Consider the following 23,196-nt stretch of genomic DNA (forward strand, 5'->3'; position numbering starts at 1 on the left):
TTATTGAAGCGGGGTCTGATTTGCATCTTGGTTCAATTGATTCAATACTGATATGACCTACTAGCAAGAGCGAAGTGCAAGGCAGCTCTGAATCATGGCTCTACTGTCCTCATTTCACCCCTGTCTCCAGGGTGCTGTAGAATCTGCCTCCAGTGTGTGACTGAACTCACAGTGAATGCCTCACAGCACTTTGGCTCAGCCCCCAGCTTGTCTTAGGAGGAAGCTATGCTAAAGTGAACATGTCAGTCACTTGCTGAGCTGGAAAAGAGAATCCAAGCCAGATTTGAAACCAGGTTTGTACACACATGCACGAGCTGGCCTTGTTTTCCAAGGGGTTTGCAATTCTGAGCATAAGAACAGCAGCAACAATCAGCAAATACTCATCTTTGGAGTAAATCGGTTATTGCTTAGATTAAAAACAAAAATCGGCAGCCTGTTCAGTCAGATGAAGAGCCAGGGAACTGAATACATCAGTATCTTAAAGGAAGTTGTGATTCATGCTTGCATTGCATAGTGCCGGAAAATTGTACCCTAAACCATACACAGAGGGACTTGGAGCATTCTGCTTCATTTCCATCTTCAACAGAGAACAGCTCAGATGATAACAGAGGCAGGGAGGAAGGCTAATCTGGCTATAAGCACTTCATAATAGCAGCAGATAGCCCAAAACTCAAAATTCAAACCCAGAGAGGAACCTCTGCATTTAGTTTGTAGTGTATCAGTTAATAGCTTTTAATGAAGGTCTCTGCTGAAGTAGAATTTGAAAATTTTCAGGTTTTACTCAGGTTTTCCCTGATTTTCCCTGGTTTGGTTCAGAGATCAGAATAACCAGTGAGATAGTTTAGATTGTGGGGGATAGTCTGAGTCAGTTCTCGTGTTATTCACTTCATTTATCCATCACACAGAGGTAGAAGTAAGTCTTACCAGAGCAGTGAACCATGCCCTAACTTTCCAAAAGAGAAAGAAAAAAAGCTTTATTATATTGACATGCATCTTTTAGGTCTAGAATGGAGAAGCAGATGATGTGATATTGGCAAATTATATCATCCTGGGAGTTTTCAGAGCAGGAGTTCCCAGGAACTTGTGCCAGAAACATGAGTCTCCAGATAGAAGAGGCCCATCCATGTAACCACTAATTTCTGCCATCAACTAATACTGTACTATAACACTGAAGTTTCTGTCACTAACTCTCTCTTCCCTACTTCAGAACTACTTCATTACTTTCCATGGTGTGTCACCAAAATCTTTCCTGCATCAATGGGCTCAGCAGTTTAACTAAACAGCTCTACAGATGCTGGAGACAAGACCTCTTTCATAAGTATCTCAGATATTCTGAGCACTTGATACTTTCTCTGAGCAGCCAACTAAGCAAAATTCCATTTATAACCACAATACTGACTGGGTATTTCACTCCAACAGATCCATCCACTACTGAACAGATGCTAAACTTTCCTTCATTGTGATCTGTATGAACATACAGAAAAGAAATCCATCAGTTGTTAATTAGATCTGATTTCAATAAATAGCTGCAAACTCAGAGTACCCAGGGTGACAGATTCTTGCCAAGAGCTCTACTCTTCACCAGGGATCACACGCGAGCAATGTCTGAGCCAGCATACCAGGCTAGAGAGAGCTTGGCTCTGACAGCCAGGAATGACCACACGCTGCTGTGACCAAGACACCTTTACCAGGGATGGCTGCAGATGATGAAACAGTAACTAATTTGTCTGTATCTCTTCTCAAAGGACCATCTGCATGTAATTCAGAAGGATAACTTCCTTTCCCCTGTGAGTTCACTGGCAGAGCTCTGCTTCTAGGAGAAAGGAAAAAAAAACAGTAAAGAATGATATTTAGACATTTCTAGGGAGCAAGGAGCATGTTAAGGGACTCATGTCAACACAGGTCCCATAAGAGACTGTCAGCCCTACCACCTGAGCTTGATTTTTAATCCTTTCCTTCTTGAGGGCCACTGTACTTGGCCCTTTACAGGGATGTCTCCTCTATAGGATGGGAGATCTGGCTTGCTGAAGAGACCCTTGGCTCAACAAATCCAAGTGGAGGACAACCAGGACAGTGCTTGCCCCTGCAGTCAAGTTACCTGAGCAGCCTCATGAAGACATGCAAAGGACTGTGTGCATTAACAAATACACTGCTCAGTCACATCTCAAACACCAAGACAATGCTCTGCAATGTTAAATCTCAGCACAAAAGGCAGTCTTTTAAAGGTAACATCAGATTGATGCAGGAGACCAGCTAGGGAACATTAAAGTAATACCTCAGCATTATGTCCTGAGATGCATTGATCCAGAAATTTGAGAGCACAAAAGATAAAAACTGGAGGGGAAAGCTAGAGAACAGCATTTCAGGAAACCAGCGAGTAAAATCCCAGCAGTTTACAGCATACAGCCAGCAGCTTCAGAAGAGTTTGTTTCCCCAATACATCTTTCTAAATCAAGATCCAGAATCTTGAGCCCACAGAGGTGGAAGGAGAGGGGCCATAAAAGATCACAGACTATTGATTATTCCCCAAGTAATGCCTGCAGGGGTGAAGGAAGCTTTGCTTCAACTACAGACATGCAGGACAGGGGGCTTTCTGCAGATCCAGGGCTCTTCAGTCATATTGCAGCAGTGCTCACTTCTGTTCCACAGCCCCAGGCATGCACACAGTCCTGCAATATGTCCCAGTCCTTCTGCCCTGGAGCTCTAGTGATAAAAATTCACTATCATGTGGGATGACATCAAATTTTACAGCATGGCTACTATTAGCAAGTTTTCTTTTGCAATTGAGTGAGACTCAAGCTCATTTCAGTGTGACCCATGTCTCTTACACTCCATTCTCCAGGAGTCCAAGGCTCATATATTCATCAAGCCTAAAATGCTGTTTTCCCAATAAGACTGTGAATACAGATTAAGTGGGAAAGGGTTTAAATACATGTAAGCAGAACAGTAACTAAATAAAGCTTAACAGAGTATTGAGGAGTAATGACACAGACCTGTCTTTGCTACTTCACACCTGGGAAAAGCTACCTGGGTGGGTCCTCACTCCAGCACACACAGAACATGGTTCTTCTCAGCTGGAGGATCATCTCCTATATCAGGTCCTCTTCACTGTTGGCAAAAGCTATCAATCTGCACATCAAGGACATGGGTGTGAAAGCCCATCAGGTCACTCCAAATCCAATCAGCCAAAAGCACCTGCTTTAGTCAGGTATGTTAACTTTCAGCTGCAATTCCAGACAGGGTTAAAGAAACAAAATGCTGCAGTGAGGAGGTCTGTGTTTACAAACGGGTGCAGCCTCCAGTTGCAATAGGCAGTAACTTTCAAGTATCGAGAAAAACAATTCCCAGGGTGTAGTCACTGGCCTGCTTGCAAATAACCTGACTGGCAGAACTGATTAAAGCTCAGGAACTACAGGTTTTCTTCCAGGAGAGCATTCTCAAATACTGAGAACTCTGCAGCTTCAGTGCAGCAAGAGAGCTTGTAGCTTTGATGAGGCAGGGATACAGGGTGACACAAGGACCCCACTCAAGAACCTCACTTCATATTTGGATTGGCTGAAGAACAGACATCTGAGGAGAAGAGTCAGAGAAAGAATAAAAAGACATCCTTTGGCATGCAACTGCCTCTGCTCTGCTGCATTTTGAATGAAAGAAGCTTTTACTAATGATACTTCTCCACCCTTCAGGTTAATACACTCTAATAGAACAGGAATTTCCTGGGAAACAACAGCCTGATACTTAAAACTGATACTGCTAAACATATTCCCTCATGCAAACCCACAGATACTAGGAGAGGAGACCCAAGGCAAGATGCTCAATTGCAACCTTGAGAGGAATAAGAGGACAAGCCTCTGTGGGACTGCAGCAGCCTGTCTCAGCAGGTCTTCTATTTCAGCCAAGTTCTGCTCTCCAAAGGAACTTTTCTTCTCAGTTGGGCTAAATACATTCCTTGGCTGTCTCCAGGAAGAATTTCTTCAGAGTTTACTGTGGCTTTTCAGACATTATTATAATATGCATCTGAATTGCCTGATGCATGAGCCAACAATAAAACCTTTACAATCAAGAAGCATAAAGAGCTTATTTCAGAGGCTTCTAAAATGCTGTGTGTGGATTAAAAACTGATGCTGCTGCAGAGAGAGATTGGAAATCTACTTATGCTTCAATGTTGTGACGCAATGCGAATTTAGTGGAAGAATATGAGGACAGAAGAAAATATTAATCATGCTGTGGAAAGGAAACAGTAAGCATTTCACAAGTTAACTTTTGTATGTATTCAGAATATTTTAATTAAAGTCACAAACAAGATTTAGGTGTGACAATGGGATACCTCCAGCATTTCCTCTTACAGCCTCATCCTATAAATGGTAGGCACAGTTCTAGCTCAGTATACTGGTATTACTTGAAGTCTCTTACAATTTTCTGCTTTCTCCATTACTGTTTACACTTTCTACCATGTTGCACTGCTGGCAGATGTTGTCCTGAGCAGAACTTCCTTCCTGCAGCTACATCTATGAGGTGTTTACAAGTTTACTGCTGTGTATCCTTGGCCTCAAGGCATGCACATCTGAAGCTGATATTTAGAAGGCAGCTGACCCGCTGTGCTCTGCATTAAATACAGTTCTCTTGTTGAGGAGAGCCAACACTCATCCAACTCGTGTTTCAGCGCTTGAGTGAGGACCTGCCTTACGAACAGAGACATAGGGCAACTTACTGGCTAAAATAAACAACTATTTTCTGTCCCTGCAGAATGACCATCCCTGTCTCTTCTGTTTGTAGGTTCACACAAAGCCAGCCCACCAGGCCAAGGGTTTGTCACACCAGTCATAACACTAATGGTCCATCTCAGCTGTCTGTGTACTGAACACGGTATTTATAGCAGGCTCTTTACAGCATACAAGAAGCAATATGCCATTTTTCCAACCTCCACCTATTTCCCTAAACTTCATTACCAACTGTGCCTGAAGGAGTCAGCTCAGTGAGCCAGGGTGGGACTGGGGACATCAAACAGAAGTCACTGAGATGGGGTTGCTGGAGCAGGTGCCAGTGCCAAGAGCCTGTCCCACACAGTAATCTTATAAGCAGCCCTGAAGAAGGATTATTCATGCTATTGCACACCCCTTTACATGCTGTATCTCCTTAGTTTGGACAACTTTTATGAAACTCTTCATCTCAAGCATATGAAGCCAGAAGAAAAGCGCATCCATTTGCAGGATTACACTGAAATATATTCACTCATGGAAGGTGTCTGAGAAACTCACATGTGTTAGAAACTTAAGGAAGTAATAATACCTTTGTCTTAGATGCGTTCACAATGACAAATTGAGAGGTATTTAAAAAGAACAGCAGCAAAATGATCAGGGAAGTGGCAAGACTGACATATAAGAATTAATTTAGAAGCACTAATAGCTTAGCAAAGCAATGACTGCAAATGACAAATCTGCAAACATTTGAAGGGCTGACATGAATTATGGGAGAATACTTCTTAAGAATGATACAAAAGATTCAAGTAGGAGCAACATACTCAGTTTAAAAAGAAGAGAGACTTTGACTAAGTGCTTAGAAGATTCCTGGCAGCAAAAAAAGAACAAGAAAACATTTGTATGACTCAAAGCCAGATATTGAGAAAGCCTTAGTGTGCCTGTGCAAGACAGAGAATTGAATGGTCTGAACTGTTTTGCTCCACTAATCTCAAGTAGGCTGTTAACATTCTTGGCTGAGTGTATTTTAGATGCCACACATCTATCTGCATTGTGAGCCCTCAGCCCAGACTGTCAATAAGTAGGCTTCCCATCAAAGAGGATTCAGATGAGCTGAAAAAAAAAATGCAAGGGAGATAAATACCCAACAGCTTGGACAAGAGGTCATCAGGAGCTGTCTGAAGTGCAGTGCAGATGCTTTGGCTCTGGAACAAGATTGACCCTGACATATCTGGTAGGGTCAGCAACACAGCCTTAGGGCTCTCTGTCCTTCATCTTGCAGAAAGGATGTAACTGAGAACTGCAGTAACAAATAGGGCTGTTAAATGATTTTTCAGATGTGGAGTAGTGCTGCGGCCTTGCTCAGACCAAAAAACACTAACATCTCCTTTTCCTTGTTGGTAAGGATCCTTTGCTATCTTCTGTGGACCAGTAGCAGTGTTTCTCTCCAAAGAAGAGGCTAACTCCATGCTGATATCCAGCAGTACAGAGAGAAAACAGTAATTTAGTGCATCCTTTGCAAACACACTCCAGTTGACACATCAGTCCTGCCTAGGCCAAAACATCTGCTTTGCTCTGAGTATTGGGCTGCAGGTAACATGCACTCCATGTCCCCCACAGAACAGCTGACTGACAAGCAGCTGTAGCGTATCCCTCAAAAACTGTGCTGAAAAGCATAGTTCATCTCTACTATGGTAGATTATTAGCAGAAATTTGAACTTCAGTCTTTCAAAACCAAGATGAACACCCTAATCACCAGCCATAGCTTCTCCATCAAAGTGATGCATGCACATGTAAACTGCCCAGCAGAAGAGAGTGAGAGATTCATGCCATCAAATAAACCAGTAGCTAAGACTTTTCTTCCAAAGGCTTGTCTAGATCCCTGCTCAGGTTCCTGAATTTCTCTTCCATGATAGCAAAATGCTAATATGACACTGATTCTTCCTTATTGACTTGCCCTCCTTTGGAATGCTCCTGCCTGCACAAAACGAATACCTACTTTTTGGTTAATCCAGGCACACCAACAGTCCATGCCTGACCACCTGAGGCAAATTTCTTGCGATCTCTTCTTGGGTTTCTAATGAGAACATGCAAAACACTCATCTCTTTCAAGCTAGAGTATACTTTCAAACACCCTTCACCACGCTGTTTCCATTCATAAGTACTTCAAGAATGAAGTATTACTCATCAGGATCCAATTCATGGCCATGGCTTTCAGAGCCTTTGAGGGAAAAAATTAATACCTATGACAAAAAGTCTGTCTGCTTGTCCTGTTAACAAGGCTTGATGGTTTGGTGGACTAGGGAGTTCACTCTTTTTCCTGAATGGTGTTTTGTTTTCTGTTATCCTCTGACAGTGGCTCACACCTGTCAGGTGATCCAGACAAACATATTCAATCTTCATTTCATATTATAAGCCTTGATTACCTATCAAGATAATTCTGCCTTTTCTCCTAACCATATCTAGTCAGTGGCAGAGGAAGGAAGGATCATCTCCAAAATTTCTAGGCTGTGACCAGCCTGAAGGAATGGGATGCAATGGACTAACAATAAAGCCTCTCTTGTGACACATACAGCCTTGAAAATTTTGATTAACTGCATGCAGGCCACTTACAACTTCCTTTTGTCAGAGATGACTACTAAGTGGATGGAATACCCATATTTGCATTGGAATCCAATTTATTAATGCTTTCACCAAGGGCAACAGCCTCCTAGATACACAAGGCAGGGACATCTCTCTTTATACCAAGAAAGAATAAGAAACTGGTTAAAATAATTTCTGACTTCTGCCGAGTTTCTACATGGATAACTACTTGGAGAAGACTGAGGTAACAACAAAGTAATTGCAACTGCAGCTGTGAGAAAAGGATGAGAAGTCTGTTTATGATATCACAAAAGGATCGTGAGCACCACATGCAATGGAAGAAATAGTTCTTTTTCTTCCATCCCATTAATGCAGAGCACAGCAGCACACTGTTTTCAACCTGTTGTGCAGACTCCCAAGGTAGACAGGAAACAACTTCAAAGAAATCTGTAGGCTGGCAGAAGTACATTTGTTAGACAAAAGCTGAAAATATTAAAGGAAATAAAACTATTGTCCAAAAAAAAAAAAAAAAAAAGAACAGAGAGGAAAAATTCTTGGGTTCAAACAGGAGGTAGAAGCATATTTGAACATCAACAGACAAACTGATGAAGGATAGTTCCATAGCTAGGATGCAAAACAAGGATTTGAGGGGGATTCCCTGCTCTGCTATGGACATACCACAGATTTACTCCAGACCAGGTCAAAACTGAAATTTCATTAGCATGATACTACATTCACATTCAAAACTCTGATCCTCCAAATTCTTTTTCCAATTCCCATTTACCCTGAAGTATTTAATACCATCATTATCAGCAATCTGAATGGAAGACCTTCCCATTCCACTACAGTGTGAGCTCCACTCAGGTAAAGAGAATCCCCAATAAGGATGAAGATCCACAAAGTAGGACTTATTCTGGGAATTCTTAATGGCAGCATTAGCACCTCATATCCAGGAATTAAACCTACCCACAGGTGAATATGGATCCTTACAGGAAAATAAAAAACTAATTAAGATTCCCTAGATTTTTCCTTTGTGCAAGGATTGTGTAGAATCAGAACTATATGTTGTATAGGTGTGTAAATTCTACTCAGTCTCATTCCCATTCACTTGCCAAAACCAGTTGTGGCTGTCCTGTGAGCCAAGAGCAGATCAGAAAAGAGCAGGGTAGGGCCTGTTTGCACTAAGCAGTCTATACTCCATGCTGGCTTTGGTGGCACACATTCAAAACACCTCAGAGTGTCCATGAGATATTGACTGGGTGCCACTAACAATAGTTTGCTACTGCAAAAGAAAAAAATCAATACTTGTCTCCAAACTTCTGAGAAGAGAATCTATTCTGCAGCATAGATGGGGGAAAACCCTTTCACAATGTGAGCTGAGGTTTTTTCCTGGAGAGGTTCCAGGGCCCTTGCCTGGCTGGCACAGTGCCTAACCAGCTTAGCTTAGAAAAATACTGGGAAATACAGATTCCTGCAGCTAACAACCTGTCCTTTTACCCTACAGTGTTTATTCTGTCTTGGATAAAACTCTTCAAATACAGTGCCAATGTCATACAGTGTCTCATCCCTCTGCACTTCATAGAAGTAAATGGACATGTGTGCATTTTGCCATAATTGTGTATTCTGCTCTTCCAGCACAACTCCTGAGGAATCGCATTGCAGTGATATCTCCAGATTAGAATTTAAGAGATAAAACAGAAAACAAGGAACCTGAATATAGCAATGATAAAATGCTGCTGTGCCATAGAGATTCAAGCACATCTTCCCTCAAAATCCACTTCTGCTCGTCTGAAGAAGGAAAAAAAATAAAACAATAAACCAAGGAACATTTCATTGAGAAGGGAACTGCCTCAAGAAGGGGAACTGTATAATCTAATCTAGCTCAATGCCAAAATGGGTTGTTGGAATAATTATCATCTACAAGGCACAAAACTGATACAGAAACACCAATCAGGGAAGTTCAGACAGAAAATTGTTTATAACCCATGACCGAAGGGCTTCTATGCTGAGTGATTGTAACACTATTTAAAATGACCAAAGATAGTAAACATGAATAGCTTAGGAAATGAGTAGCCAATTGTTGGCATTTACCTATTGGATGCTGACAAAGTGTTTTAAGGATAGTTTTGCTCCCCTCATATGAAGATGCAACAGAATGATTAATATGCAGCATGCCACTGTGGCTGAGAACAAATTAAAAAGCTGTGGGAGTGTCTTAACAACTCTGATGTAATGTACTCTGCTTTGGTTTGGGTGGGGGCTACAGGAGGTTTGTTTTTTGTTATTTTTTTTTTTCCCAAGAATTCCCTCTGTCTTTATTTAATGAGCAGTACTGGATGTGCAGCTCCAAGTGCATTTAATAGCCATCCCTTGCTGAAAGACAGAAATGGCTGTTAGGAGCAGTGCCTGGCAAAGAATCATCAGCATTTGGTCTATGAAGATACTGTTTCGTATGCAAACAACTTCAGATTAAAATGCAGGTGTGTTTGTCCCTTCAAAGGGACAGCCTCTCTGCTTGCTTCTCCCAAGGGTCACACGCACCCTTGCACAGAGAGAGGTACAAGCCTGACAGTGAAGCTTCTTTGGAAAACATTAAGTAGTCCTTTCTTTCTTCTCCTTACCCCCACCTCATAAACAGCACAGCATGTGTTGGACTAGCATTCAGGCTGCCCTAAATATTTCCTTTCTTCTGGGCAGAATAGTGATTTTACACTTGCATTAAAGCAAATCTTCTGTGCTAGTCTGCTGTATGTTGCATACATCTAGAAACAGATCTGAAATGACCCAAGAGATTCAGACAACTGCTTCCTTCACGGACTTGCATCGTACATCTCCGTATCTGACATGTACCCATGTAAGATCAGGAATTGAAGGAGAAACAAGAAGATAAGGAAATACTTTAATAAGACCAAAGAGGAGAATTTACTTGATGTAACAAGTTTCTCTGGGAATATTTCTCCCTCTGTCTCCTCCTCACCACCCTCCCCCCCATTAGTATTTATTTCTATAAAAATCCATTAGATACTGCAACTACATCTTGGCTCCTGTTTGCTTTGGTGAAAAGAAAAAGGGTTGTATATTTGTAACATGGAGTGCAAATGGTGTTGTCTGCCAGATCCCTTGGAGAGCTGCCAAATATTTCTCCTGCATGCAGAGCAGGCATTTAATCTGAACTGTGGCCAGGCTGATGTAGGAGAAAGAGGTAAGCACTGTGATGCTTCACCTAGCTCACATACTCTAATATCAAAGACCTCTGCCCTCAGATTAAGCTGTCTCCATAGACTGGCCCTTCTAAGAAGAAAGTATTCTAAGATATCTGGGCCCTTCTAGATGCCTAGATATCTACTGCAGAAAAACAAAGCCTTATTTGGCCTTAGGAGGTGGGCCATTGTCAGCTTTCTCAAAAGCAGATTGCAACTTGTATCTGGAGGTAAAGAAGCACACTCCAAGCACACCCCCATTTTGATTACTATCTAAAATAAGAGCACATGCTCTTAATAGGACACTGTACACAGCTCCTATTCCATACTGACCCAGAAGTTCTTCTCAAAAACCAGTGACCTAAAAATGTCATCACCTTATTTCCAGAGTGATCCATAGTGTAGAACAAGGGCAAAATGCCATGCAGTTGGTCTCAGCTTCAACACAGACATGACTAGCATAAATGATTAAGGGTATTGTACAGCACATGTGGATTTCAGTTCCCTTGAGTTGCTTTTCTGTAAGTTCATTCATGTAAGCTAAGGAATATAAATGGTCATAAAGCCATAAATTAAGCTAATTATCCAGTAAACAAAGAGGAAAAAAAATATTCCTATCTAGCAGGGAAGTGATCTGGACACTCTAGCAATGAAAGTCATGCAGGTGATGAATGGATAGGTGAGACCATTCAGTTCCCACTCCATATATCTGCCTTCTCCCAAGTTAGATGGATGCATGCAAGAGGCAAAGAGATTCATCAAACAAATAAGATCAGCAGCCCAGCCTGATTTATTTCATCTTATGTGAAAGTTCCATTTGCTCTGTGAAGTATGAGTTCAGTAGCATTTTTGTAATTCATTTTACTGTGATTCCCTTTAACAAGACAATAATCTTGTTTAGCTTCTCTTACTGGAAGGGACCACAAAGGGATAAAATCCCCAAAATAATATAAAACTGGGCATCATGACCAAAAGACTGCTTGCATGACTGGGAGATCTCAGGAAGGGCTAGTGTCGCCAGATGGAGTTCATAAACCAATCTCTCTTTGCATGCTTCCTATCAGATCTAGATGAGAAGTAGCTCATAACTTCTTGGGAGCCAGAACTCTTTCTCTGGCTCCTATTTACAAAGTATCTTTGTGAAATATGATGGAATCCCAGTTCATGGCTGAGGCTCATTGCTGGTATCACAAATGAATCAACAGCAGGACAAGATAAACACCAGCATATTGTAAGCAGGAGAGTATTACCTCCTTCCACAGGAGAACATCCAGAAAACTTCACAAGCAAACAGGACATATTTGCTCATGCACCACCTATGCAAATGTAAATACAGTCTGTATGTGTACAACAAAGCCTTAGAGAACAGCAGTGCTTTAACCCTCTGTTTTCCATCAGATGGCTGGCTAGCAAAATTCAAACTTGTCCAAGACTGTGCCATGATAAAGCCAACAATCAGTCTCCTTTCACGTATTCTATTTTAGTAATCAAGCCTAGAAACAAGCCCAGTATTGCACCAAAAGCGCAGCACTGCAGACTGGTCCTTGGAAAACTCCTTATAGGAACAATTTTCTCCTAATCATCCTCTTCCAGAACATGGTGATTTACACAAGTGTGCTGCTGAATTCCTAGGAATGCCTTTGCTTTCTGTGGCAATAATTAGCCTGCTCAGAAGACAGCCTTCTTCAGCAAGTAAACTACAGAAAATGCAAATCTTTTAACTCGCAGCTTACTTTATCCTCCAAACTGCATTTGTACGTGGTAAACAACAATAGTAAACACACAGCTTGGTTTGCTACCCTGCAGTAGCAATGTCCAGGTAACCAAGTATGAAAACAGTTCTAGATAGAGAAAAATAGCCAGCAATGCACATTTTTCCTCTCTCTTTGTAAAAAAAAAAAAAAGACAACCTACTGTGACATGAGCTTCATTTCTATTTTGTGTAATTGTGTAGCCATAGTTTCTACCTCATTTGAACACTAATACCATGGGGTTTGGGCACCTATGTTTGCAAATACCTTCTTTGCTTTCCCTTCCATCTCAGTCCTAGCAAGGCACATACTCCTCATCTGTTTGATCAGATGGCACTACAGAACAGATGTGAGCAAGACCAGCCTGGTGCCGAATTGCTGTGCTGGTGCCAGTCCAAAAGAAAAACACTCATGAGAGAAAGAATGCCAGCTAGGTTCAGCAGAGAGATGGGATGGAGAATAACAAGATTCATGTCACAAGTGAGCCTTTGGAAGATGCTTCAAGTAAACAGGAATCAGTCTTGTGTTGTAAAGCCTTAAGAATAGCCAAGATTTTGGAAGCATTCAGATGCTCTGTTTCTTCAGCATGTGGAACTGCTTGGCATTGTGGCAGTCAAATCTTAGTTCAAGTGCAGTCACAATAAAGATTTGGACATCATGAACACGCAAATTAGGAGTGGGAAAACCTGAGTGTCCAGCAGAGAGCACTGCAGACAGCACTCTTACTGCAGACAGCAACTCTCACTCAAGTTGCCTTAGGACCCTGTCCTTTCAAGAGTAGATGAAAACATTTTTACTTTTAGCTTCTAGACATACCTAAAAAAAATAGAAAAATAACCTTGCCAGTAACATTTATTTCTTCAATCCTCCCTCTTAACAGGTCAGAAGAGAAGTTTTTAGGGCCAAGTGATAAGCAAAGCTGTAAAAGGAGAACTCAAACCTGACACCCACCGTTGCAGAAAAAAATAATTCAGTCATTCCATCAGAGTTTTCTTGTTTCTAGCAAAATAAAACTGGTGAGATTCCCATGCTAGAACCTCTCACTTTTATTTTTGTAGAAGTAAGACGAGTGAGGAAATCAGAAGAGGACACAGATTTTCAGCACTAGGTAGTACACCTGCAAGCTACCAGCAAGGGCTGTTGATACAGAAGGTTACATTTGCCCAGGAAAGCTGAATAGAAGAAAGAGCCATTGAGGACTAGTAAAGAAGCAGAGGTAAAGCTCAGAGAAGCCCCAGAGCTAAATTTGTGTGAATGTGTTAGAAGGAAGTGTCATATATGCTTGTGCTGCTCCATCTCCCAATTGTAGCCACAAGCAGGCATTGAGGGAAACATAATTAAATTGGATTAGAGGGATCCTTGGACTGAAACACTCTGGCCATTCTTATGTTTGTGTGTTCTTTTCTGTGAAGAATAAAAACATGGAAAGGAAACCTTGGAAATACAAGGAGGGGAGGTGTTTCAAAGATGAGCTTTCACCTGTCTGAAAGACTGGGCAAGCCTTACAAACCTGTGGGAGAGAATCTGCCTCACGCTTTGGTAGTCAGAATACAATTTAAGCAAAGGTTTTGTGATTACGCTGTAATTGCCCAATTAGCTCTTGCGTGCAAAAAGGATTCTCTTCTATTTATTCACATCCAGCAGGGCAGAAATCCAAAGCTTTCTGCCCACTGTGGATTTGCTCTTCCAATTCATTAGGATTAATTTCTTCACCACCCACACAATTCTCTGAATCTTTTCCTCCCCTCCTGCCCCACTGCCACCTGTCAAAGTTATAAAGATGATTGGTGCTCCTTAAAAGCAGCATGGAACATCTTTATCCATCTATTTACTGGCAGATGCTTTCTCCCCCCCCCCCCCCCCCCCACTCCTTTGCTAGACTAGTTCTTTCCAAAAGCCTGCAGTCTGTCAAGCTGTCCCCAGAGCACATATGTGCATGCAGTGTTTAACCACATCACCTCCTGTAAACCCAGTGTTCTTATCCCCCCAAAATCCTAGGTAGCATTTTATTTTGTCCAGTACCAAGTTAAACAAGAATATTTTCAAATCTATTGGCCATCAAACTAAATTATAATCTGTGTAAACATGTCAGCATAAAGACTTCAGGCTTGTCTAGAGCAATTTTTTTTTTTTAATTTCTAAAGCAGAGGATAAATTTTGGTGGATTAACATAAATGTAATCCTGTTGTCAAGTCATTGGGCAGAACTGGGACTGACTGTTTCTCCTTTACCTCCTCTTATCTCTATCCAAAGCTTATACAGAGTCACAGGGAAAAAAAGGGGAGCACTAATTGTTCATGCTCTGGCTCATTTACCCCTTTACTAAGTGACATCTTTTCAGAAAGCTTCTTGAATTGTACTACCACAGATGCTCTGTAAATTAATTGGTTTGGAAAGAACCATCTCTGATCCTGTTGGCGTCAGAGTACAACATTAAATCCTAGGAGTTTTCTTTCAAATGGGAAATCATGATAACAACAGAGGGTCTGCACTTTCATTTTGAAAAGACTGAGTGCTAGAAGAGTGCTTCTGACCTGCAGTTCCCTTCAGTGCTGGAAGATACCTGAACTCCGTCAAAGGAGAGCATAGGTAAACTGGGAAGCCTCAATAAAACACTTTGCTTTGAAATATCTATCACAGTCCTTAAAAAGAAATCAGACCATTTTCAGCAGCCACAATCGGAGAAGAGTAAGAATAGTCTCACAATCCTAACTCCACATCAAAACCCAAGGGACTGCACAACAAGTTACCTAATCACAGAGTCATAGAATATCTCAAATTGGAGGGGACACATAAGGATCGTGAAGTCCAACTCCTCGCTTCTCTCAGGACTACCTAAAACAAAACTATAATGACGAAAAATGTTGTCCAGATGCTCCTTGAACCATGCAAGGCTGGTGCTGTGACCACTTCCCTGAGGAGCCTCTTCCAGTGGCCAATCACCCTCTCAGTGAAAACCTTTTTACTAATGTCCAGTCTGAATTTCTGACACAGCTTCATTCCATTCCTCATGTCCTATCATCAGACAAGCCAGCCTCTCTGCAAGCTAGTGCCTCAGCTGCAGATTGGAAATAACAGCCTTTTCCTTCTCCAGGTAAATAATGGCAAGTACACTGGAGAAGACTGAGAAAGGATCAATGCCCTGGAATGGAAAAGGCTAAGCAGATCCCTTGGGTATCCTGTTGCACCCCCTGACACAGCAACACAGCATGGAGATATATTTGCTTTAAATTGTCAAGTACCTTCTACAAGGTCCAGAGCACAGAACTGCTCAGGGAGGGCTAATGTATCCTGTCACAAAGCACAGCACACAGCACCCTCATGCTGCATTGTTTTCTTACCAACCTCTTCTGCATCTTCCATCCCTTGAACAACACCCATCATGCTGCAACCTACGTGTTTGCAATTCGCACACCATCATCTTGATTTGCCTGGGCTTTCCTGACAGAACTAAATGAATAGCAAATTGAGCTCTGTGTTTCCCTCCCCCACTCTCCCCTTGCTTTTGTACATGCTGAAGTAAAAAGCTTCCTCTGACTCAGATTTCAGCTGTCACAGATTTCAGCAGTTTTCTCGTAGGAAGTCTGGATGTTAATGACAGAAATAGCAGCTGTCTCTAAATACTTCATCTGCTGTCTGTGGTCAGAGGGCTGTAAAGGCCAAGACCAGCAGCAGGTGTGGTGGGTGACTGCTTCAGAAAATCCCCCATACTCACCAGGTAGGCTCTGGTAAGAAGGGATTGGGACCACTATCCCCTGATTGACAGGAAGGCCAGGAACAGTTGCCAGGGCAAGCCGGAGGGATGGAGCAGGAGGGCACTTTCTCACCTAGACACAGGTCAGGCAGCCAGCAGGATGCAGGGCTGCTGCCCCTCAGCTCAACACCCAGAAATCCTGCTGCTGCCTCCCATTCCTATGGGAATCACATCCACCCAGGCAGCTACATCCCGGGTGCCAAAAAGCAGTCAGAGTTTTAAACACCTAGACATCCCATAAATAGGGTATCTTACAGGTGAGATGACTCAAGGCAAAGAGATTGAAGTGGCTTGCTAGAAATGCAAGTGAGATGGGAACTAGGACTAAAGTTTGGGTATTTCTCTTTCTCAACATCCAGTACTTTACTCAAAATGAAGGTATTTCTCTTTCTCAACATCCAGTGCTTTACTCAAAATGAAGGTTTGGTTGTTCTCGGCTGGAGTCCAAGGACATGCTTTGTTGGCAGCATGAAACAATCTGTTTAGAGCTTTTTGATTCCCACATGTTCAAAGCACTTGTACTTTCCACAAAACATTGTGGTGTCATTGAACACAATGTTATGTTTGAATTGAAAGGAGGAAAAAAAATCTCCATCTACTATTACATGTAAATAAGAGTTGGTCTTCTACGTAGTATCTTAGAAAAGAATGAAGAAAGAGTGAGTTTGACCCTTGCTGTGCTAATTATTGATAATCTACCATCAATTTACTCAGACAAAAAAGCATCCCATCAGATCCACTATAATTTCTTTCACTCTGCATGAAGACATCCTGGGATGGAAGGAAGGGCAGAAGGGAACACAGAGGTACCTGAGGAGCAAATCATGTCCAAGGGTTCCTAAAGAGCACAATTTAAGTTGGGTGTATCATCCTTTCTTAATGGGTTCACTTACCTGCAACACCCAAGGCTTCCCACTGTAGGATTTTAAATGGTAGCAGGAAAGCAGAATATTGCCTCAATCAGAAATAAAGTGCTGATGCCATTGCATTTCCACTAGAATTGTCCCAGCTAGAAGGAGCTGGGTGTCAGGTTCTCATGTCTGAATATTCCCAATAGTAGGAAGTGCCTTGACACGAGTTCAGTGATTTTCTTCTTTCATGCCTACTCTTTGGTCTGTCTCTTCTCAGTCTCTCTTTTAGAATAGCACAGAAGCTGAACCAGAGCACAGGTAAGTCCTAGAGCTCCATACAGACTCAAGTGTCCCTCTGATTCTAAGCAAGCAGCAACATACCACAGAGGGGCAAACATCCAGCCAACAGTCACAGACAATTAGTTGTGCCACCCAGGATTTAATAGCCCGGCAGGTATCTTTTAGGGAGCTAAATATTGAGGTATGTTCCTAGTAGGTAGGTGTTCATAATGGGCAATATATCTGTAGCTGCAGTAGCATTACAGTTCTCATCCCATGCAATGGTACAGCACCAGTTCTGTTACCAGACCCATGAAAGAAGCTTAACTTTCTCTTGTGTTTTCCCAGTTTGCACATTTGCTGCCCCTGCTAGTACCAGGTCATCTGGTGTGGGCTCAGATGAGATAACCATCACTCCTGGGTGCTTTTGTTCTTTGACAGAACAGTTTTACAATAATGAGTGGCAGAACACTAAAACTTTCTGACTCGACTGATAAAACAGTTCTCCATGCTTCATGGGCAGTTCAGATGCTTGACACAAGGGATATTGTGATGATTAATAATTAACTGGTTGGAGAGACTGAGAGCTCAAGGACAGATGCTTCCCATCTGCAATCTCCTGGAGCTGAGGCTGCACTTTTCAGGAAGAGAGGGAGGGGAGCTGGTAGGGTGAGAAGGTGACAAGGTTGGTGTGCCCCTGGAAGTCAACAGCCTTTTCAAGATACTTTGTTAGTATCTTCCAACACAGAAGAAGGTATTATCCTGCACTTCTCCAGGTGGCTTTCACTATCCCAGGCACTGGGGGACCAGGGCAGCAATAATCCCTGCCAGTTCCTGGTGTCAGCTCACCTAAATGAGATGCATCATTAGAAGCTGCATTCCTGTATTTAATAGGCTTGAACACCAGCTTTAATGAGACACCTCTGAAATCTCAGGAGAGGTAACAGATAGTAAAAAATATGCTTCAAAGTCCTCTGGGTATGAGAGGTAAAATCCAAGTTCAGAGGTACCAAGTACAGGATTTTTAAGTACCTGATGTGTTAGAGGCTATTAAATTGTTCTTTACACTAGCTTTAAAATTTCATCTGCATAAATTTCTTTGATCCACAAATGGCTTTAACTGCATTAAAATTAGTCAGAACAGCAGCTGCAATAGACACTGAACTGTGTATCTGAGAGTAATTACACATTACAAAGGGAATCCTTGAAGCATTTCAATAACATGCCATATTACAAACAGCACTTGAAAAGCCACAGATGGATGTGTGAGCTATAGAATATCACCTTTACTCTAGCTTGCTTCCTGCTTCCTCGCCTTTCTCTCAAGAGCAGAGGACACTTAAAAGAGTATTGAAAAAGTTTAACTGTTCCTGTGCAGTTAAAAACTGAAAAACAGATGTGTAAGGAGTCCCTTCCTCCCCATGGCCATTCCCATTCTTTTTTACCTCCCAATTCAGCTCTCTGGTGATGTGTTCCTTCCTATTAGTTCTGCCTGAATAAAAGGGACAGAAGAGTACATGCTCAGCAGTCAGGGAGATGTATAACCAATCTAATTAACACAGTGCTAGGATGAGCTCCTGTCTGTCCTCCCTTGCCCCCCCCAGGGTGTCCTGCCTGTTTGCCAAGGCCTCTGGCTACCATGATGTAGAACATCTTCTGCCAGCAGCACTCTGCCCAGGAGAGGAGACAGAATTTGACCCAGACAATAAAAACAACTGAACTTTTTTATGGATCCGTGTGGTTTGCATTTTTTTTCATCCTTCCTGAGGCTTTTGCTCAGTAGAAGTCACAGCTCTTGTTTGTGAGACACATAGGGGAAAAAAAAAAAAAAAGGATTTATAGTATTTCTTTTCTTCTGGTCCCAAGAACACCTGAGCTTGAACTGGACCCATTTAATTTGCCCCTGTTTCTCCTTGGCTTACACTAGAATTCATCCATTCTGTTTCAATTCAGTACAACCTGTTCCTCAATGCTCTGTCCCCAGTATTCTTGCAGTAGCCAGCACACAAGGCACAGTGCTCCAGCAATAGAAAATAGTTCTATTCCACATCCAAAGAACTGCCAAAGAGAAGATAGCCAGCTGTCTTGGATAACAAGCAGCCATAAAAATTAGAGTGAATAAAAGTACAGCAAATGGCACTGCAATCAAGAACAATGAACGTTAGAGCTGGAGACAGATGGTGGGTGGATTTCAGCTTGGGACATGTGTTTTTAGCTCTGGCCTCCACAGATTTGGAAACCTTCAGCACTGCCTTCCCCCCTTTCCACAATGTCTTCATCATAGAGTTGCTCTAAATGTATAATAGCCATTGAATTCTTAGTGCTGGTACAGACTCGGAAAAAAGCTCCACAAATAGCTGAATCTGCAGGCTAGGTAGATAGGTAAGGAAGAAAGGGCAGAAAAGATCCTCTCAGCACAACAAAGCCTGACATCTGTCTAAAAGGGTCCTGATTGAAAACAAACTGGTAGGATGAGGGAAGAGCAAGGCTGACTTCTTAATTCCCAGGAGGAGCAAGTGCTCTTCTGCTTGTACCTGATAACCAAGAGCCCAGACAGGAGCCTTGTCCAGGAGGGTACAAACCCACTTTTTAACAACTTCAACCTGTCACAAGGAATTTGACTCTCCACCTACCTCAGAGAGAAGCAGCCTGGCTGACCTATCATAGTGTATCTGGAGTCCAGCTTTCCCATTCCTTTGTGGTGAAGCAGTTTTGGAATTGTATAAAGTAGGGAATAGATTCCTTTCATATAAAATGCATGCTCAGTGGGCCATAGAACAAGTGTGGGTAGCACTATAGCTTGGCTCCAGCCTGGACAACCTCCTGGAACAGCTAGGATTCACTGGAAATATGCACTCTTCTGCTAAGTGAGCATTTCAAACAATACAGAAATATTTTCACACAAGAGACCCAGAACAAGCAAATCCAGAGCTTCCTGCTGTCTGCTTCTCTGGCAGACCTGTGTGAAGAGGCAGTTGTATTTGAGACCCCCCAGGGATTTTAATCTGGTCTCTGTCATCCCACATACATCAGCACACTAAATGGTAGAAGCCAAAAGCAGAACTAGTTCTGTTACTGCCCCAGCACATCAGCAGCACTCATGACGGAACCTCTGGGTATGTCATACCATCTCAAATGCCCTAAAATAGTCAAGACATCTCTTCAAAGTTGATAGTTATGAAAGAGGATCAATGAGGGAAAATACCTCAACCTTTCCTGAGAGAAATCCAGAAGTCAGCCAAATACCCCAAAATGTCCTTTTATATCGATGCTTCACTAGGTAGAGCCTTTCATTTTCTAGATAAGTGATTTGCTAAGAGAGCACCCAAGCCCTGCCTGAAAATACCCACAACCTAGGCCTCTTCTTATGGAACTAGAGCAGATAGTTGAGTTCTTGCCCCAGGTGCTGCACAAAAGTAGGGGTTAATGACAGAGGTCATTATTGACAGAGTGACAGAGTCATCACTTATCAGATTAATCCCACAGTTAACCTCTTGCTCCTCTTTCTCTTTCAGTTCTCACATTCACCAGGCTAGTCCAGAGCTGGGGGAGATGACAAATACAGGGCAATTATAAATTCATCAGCTTCAAGTAATCCCAAACAGAGCAAGATACACAGATGAGCCAAAAACAGATGTCTAGGAGAACACTGCGTAACTAGGGAACGCTAACCTATGGCAAAGCCTGTAATTCACTCTGGAAGGCTGCACTGGGCTCCTCATACACTCTAAACCCCGAGTAGCAATCAGCATCTGGGAAGCTTATTTTCTTGCATCAGGATCCAGTATAAGTCACTCACTAGCAGATATTGAAGAGAACAACAAAGGGGTTGATAGTGCCTTGTGGATTTAAGTATGACCATATGGAAAGCAAAGTAACAGATCCAAGGTTGAAGGTCCAGCAAAGCATGTAATCAACAGAGCTTACACTGTGCCAAGTCCTCCCTTTCCCAGAAATGTGGATCTATCAGGAGTCACATGGCAATCAACTTGCATGTTGACACACATAATGAAGGCACTAAACAGGTTGATATGCTTTCAGTATTTCTAGCACCAGACACTTGCTTCTGTAGATCAGCATTCCTACCTATTAGAGATCATTTATTTCTCCCAGATTTTCTGTTCCCTTATCATTGCTTTTCCAGACACCTTAAGATTAATTGTTTAAAAATTAAGTTATCAATTAAAACAATTTTCCAGTCTTAGGATGCAGCCTCATATTTTCCTCTGAGATGAGAAGTCTCACAGATTCACATGCTCATAGATAAAGCTCTGAAGTGAGAAGATACCTGCTTTCTCTGCTCTGGATCTTTCATACTCAAAAACATCCAGTGCTTGCCTAGAACTGTAGCAAATACTTTTTTTTCTTTCCTAACAGTTTGAGTCCACTTGTTAGAGAAAGAATCATTAGACTTGAGAATTTTGGGGTTTTTTTTCTTCCCCAGCAGAAATATAGATTTTTTTGTATTGATTGGTCTCTGCCTCCCTCCCCAGCTCCAGCTACGTCATCTTGGTATAATAACAGGAACAAGAGGGACTGAAACAAACAGAGAATTAGAATAAGGGCAGCTCAGGTCACTAACATAGCTTTCAGCCCTAAGACTCCTATTTAAATTCAGTTCATTGCACTAATGCACAACTATATACCTGCCAATCACCACACTTGGAAATGGATCTGACAGCTGTTCCAACTTAGTAGCTCACTAATGCTCAGCTCTCCCCTACAGAAGCTCCCACTGCATGTATGACTTAGTCCCTGTGGGCTGCCTGAGTAGGAAGCTGGATGACCAGCTGAGCCATGACACCACAGCAGCTCAACCTATACACTAGGGATGAGGTACAAGAGCCAGAAGGGTCTGCTTTCCTACTGCTAGCATAAATTTATTTGTTAGGAGAATGACAGTCTCCAGTACTGTCAACACATCAGCTTTCATCAATAGTAAGAAGGGTTTGTTTGGTCTGGGGGCTTATTTGTTTGTTTTAAGGAATAGCCGAGTAAAATTAGGAACCTTGACAGCCTAGTGAGCCAAAAGCTAAATCTTGCTGACAGAAGTGTCATGTTCTAAAAGGAGTCTGCCTTTCTGTAAGGGGAAAGCCCAAAAAGCATCAGAGAAGAATCACTGGAAACCAACTTCCATATGGTTTCAAGAGGAAACAATCATTTCTCTCAGAGCTGCTCAGAGCCAGGCCAGGGGATTGTGACTTTGCCTGTAGATGGGGTTAAAGAACAGCTTCCAGTAACAGCAAAAGCAACTCTGGATCTTCTGTATCTGTGGGCTAGAGCTGACCTTACTTTAAGCCCCTGGGCTTACACCTGAAATCCTGCACAGGAGTCTCCTGACTCCACAAGAGTTCAGACTGCCTTGAAATGAGTGCTTTAGAGACACCAAGTCAGACTGTCACCTGCAGGAACCAACTCAAGAGCATTGCTGTGGGAACTGTGGGCTAATGACAGGATCTGTGAGGCTTTTGCTCCAGAAGCAAAGTTCACACATTTTTTTAACACTGTTTTTAGCTTTCCTAGGTTTTCCTCAGGTTTCTAACATTTGCTGGTATAAAGGAGAGCATGTTGTGGAGCAGTTTTCTTAAGGCAAGCAGGACTAGCAGAAGTGACAACTCCTGTGTTGCCCTGGATGAGTCAGTTCAAGTCAGACCACTGGGCAACAGAGCACTGGTTCAGTGAGCTTGCCAATGGGATAAATGGCAGTGCTGGAGAGAGCAATGCCCTGTGTGCAGTCAAGAGACAGCTCTTTAGACATCTCATGCATAAGCATACAGTAGTCAGTGACAGGGCTGCAGCGCTGGAGAAGATCTGCAGTAACACAGACAGGTAGCCAGCTTGTCACCCTGACAACATCCAAACAGACTGTTCCCCTGATGGATAACACATCTCCAGGCTGTTGCTAAGACAACAAAAATTCACTTATTACACATAAATGGACACACTTCATTGCTGGGCTTATTAACTTGGGCCATGTCACTTACTCTTTTTATTCTCAATTGATTTAAATCAGATTACATGTTTAGATTCCTTCTTGAAGGAAAGGACTCAGCTGCAGCTCAGTGTAATAGTTTTCTTAAT

General features: G+C 42.3%; 1 protein-coding gene and 1 long non-coding RNA gene across 4 annotated transcripts in view; one reads left to right on the top strand and one right to left on the bottom strand.

Annotated features, from left to right (window-relative positions):
- LOC128808712 (deubiquitinase DESI2-like) overlaps nt 1-23,196 on the bottom strand; it is a 78,744-nt gene that overhangs the window by 25,797 nt on the left and 29,751 nt on the right. The window contains exon 1 of one of the 3 annotated variants that reach the window (XM_053980153.1): nt 12,499-12,765. The exons of the other annotated variants lie outside the window; for them this stretch is intronic. Within the exon in view, the coding sequence (XP_053836128.1) occupies nt 12,499-12,549 (51 nt within the window). The 5' untranslated portion in view covers nt 12,550-12,765. Of the gene's footprint in view, nt 1-12,498; nt 12,766-23,196 lie in introns of those variants that run through there. 3 annotated transcript variants of the gene reach the window in all.
- Nucleotides 11,742-13,257, top strand: LOC128808715 (uncharacterized). Its single transcript, XR_008437524.1, has 2 exons — nt 11,742-11,806; nt 13,112-13,257. It is a non-coding gene; the product is annotated as an uncharacterized LOC128808715 (long non-coding RNA).

This window comes from Vidua macroura, chromosome 6, assembly GCF_024509145.1.
Source record: "Vidua macroura isolate BioBank_ID:100142 chromosome 6, ASM2450914v1, whole genome shotgun sequence".
Classification (NCBI taxonomy): Eukaryota; Metazoa; Chordata; class Aves; order Passeriformes; family Viduidae; genus Vidua; species Vidua macroura.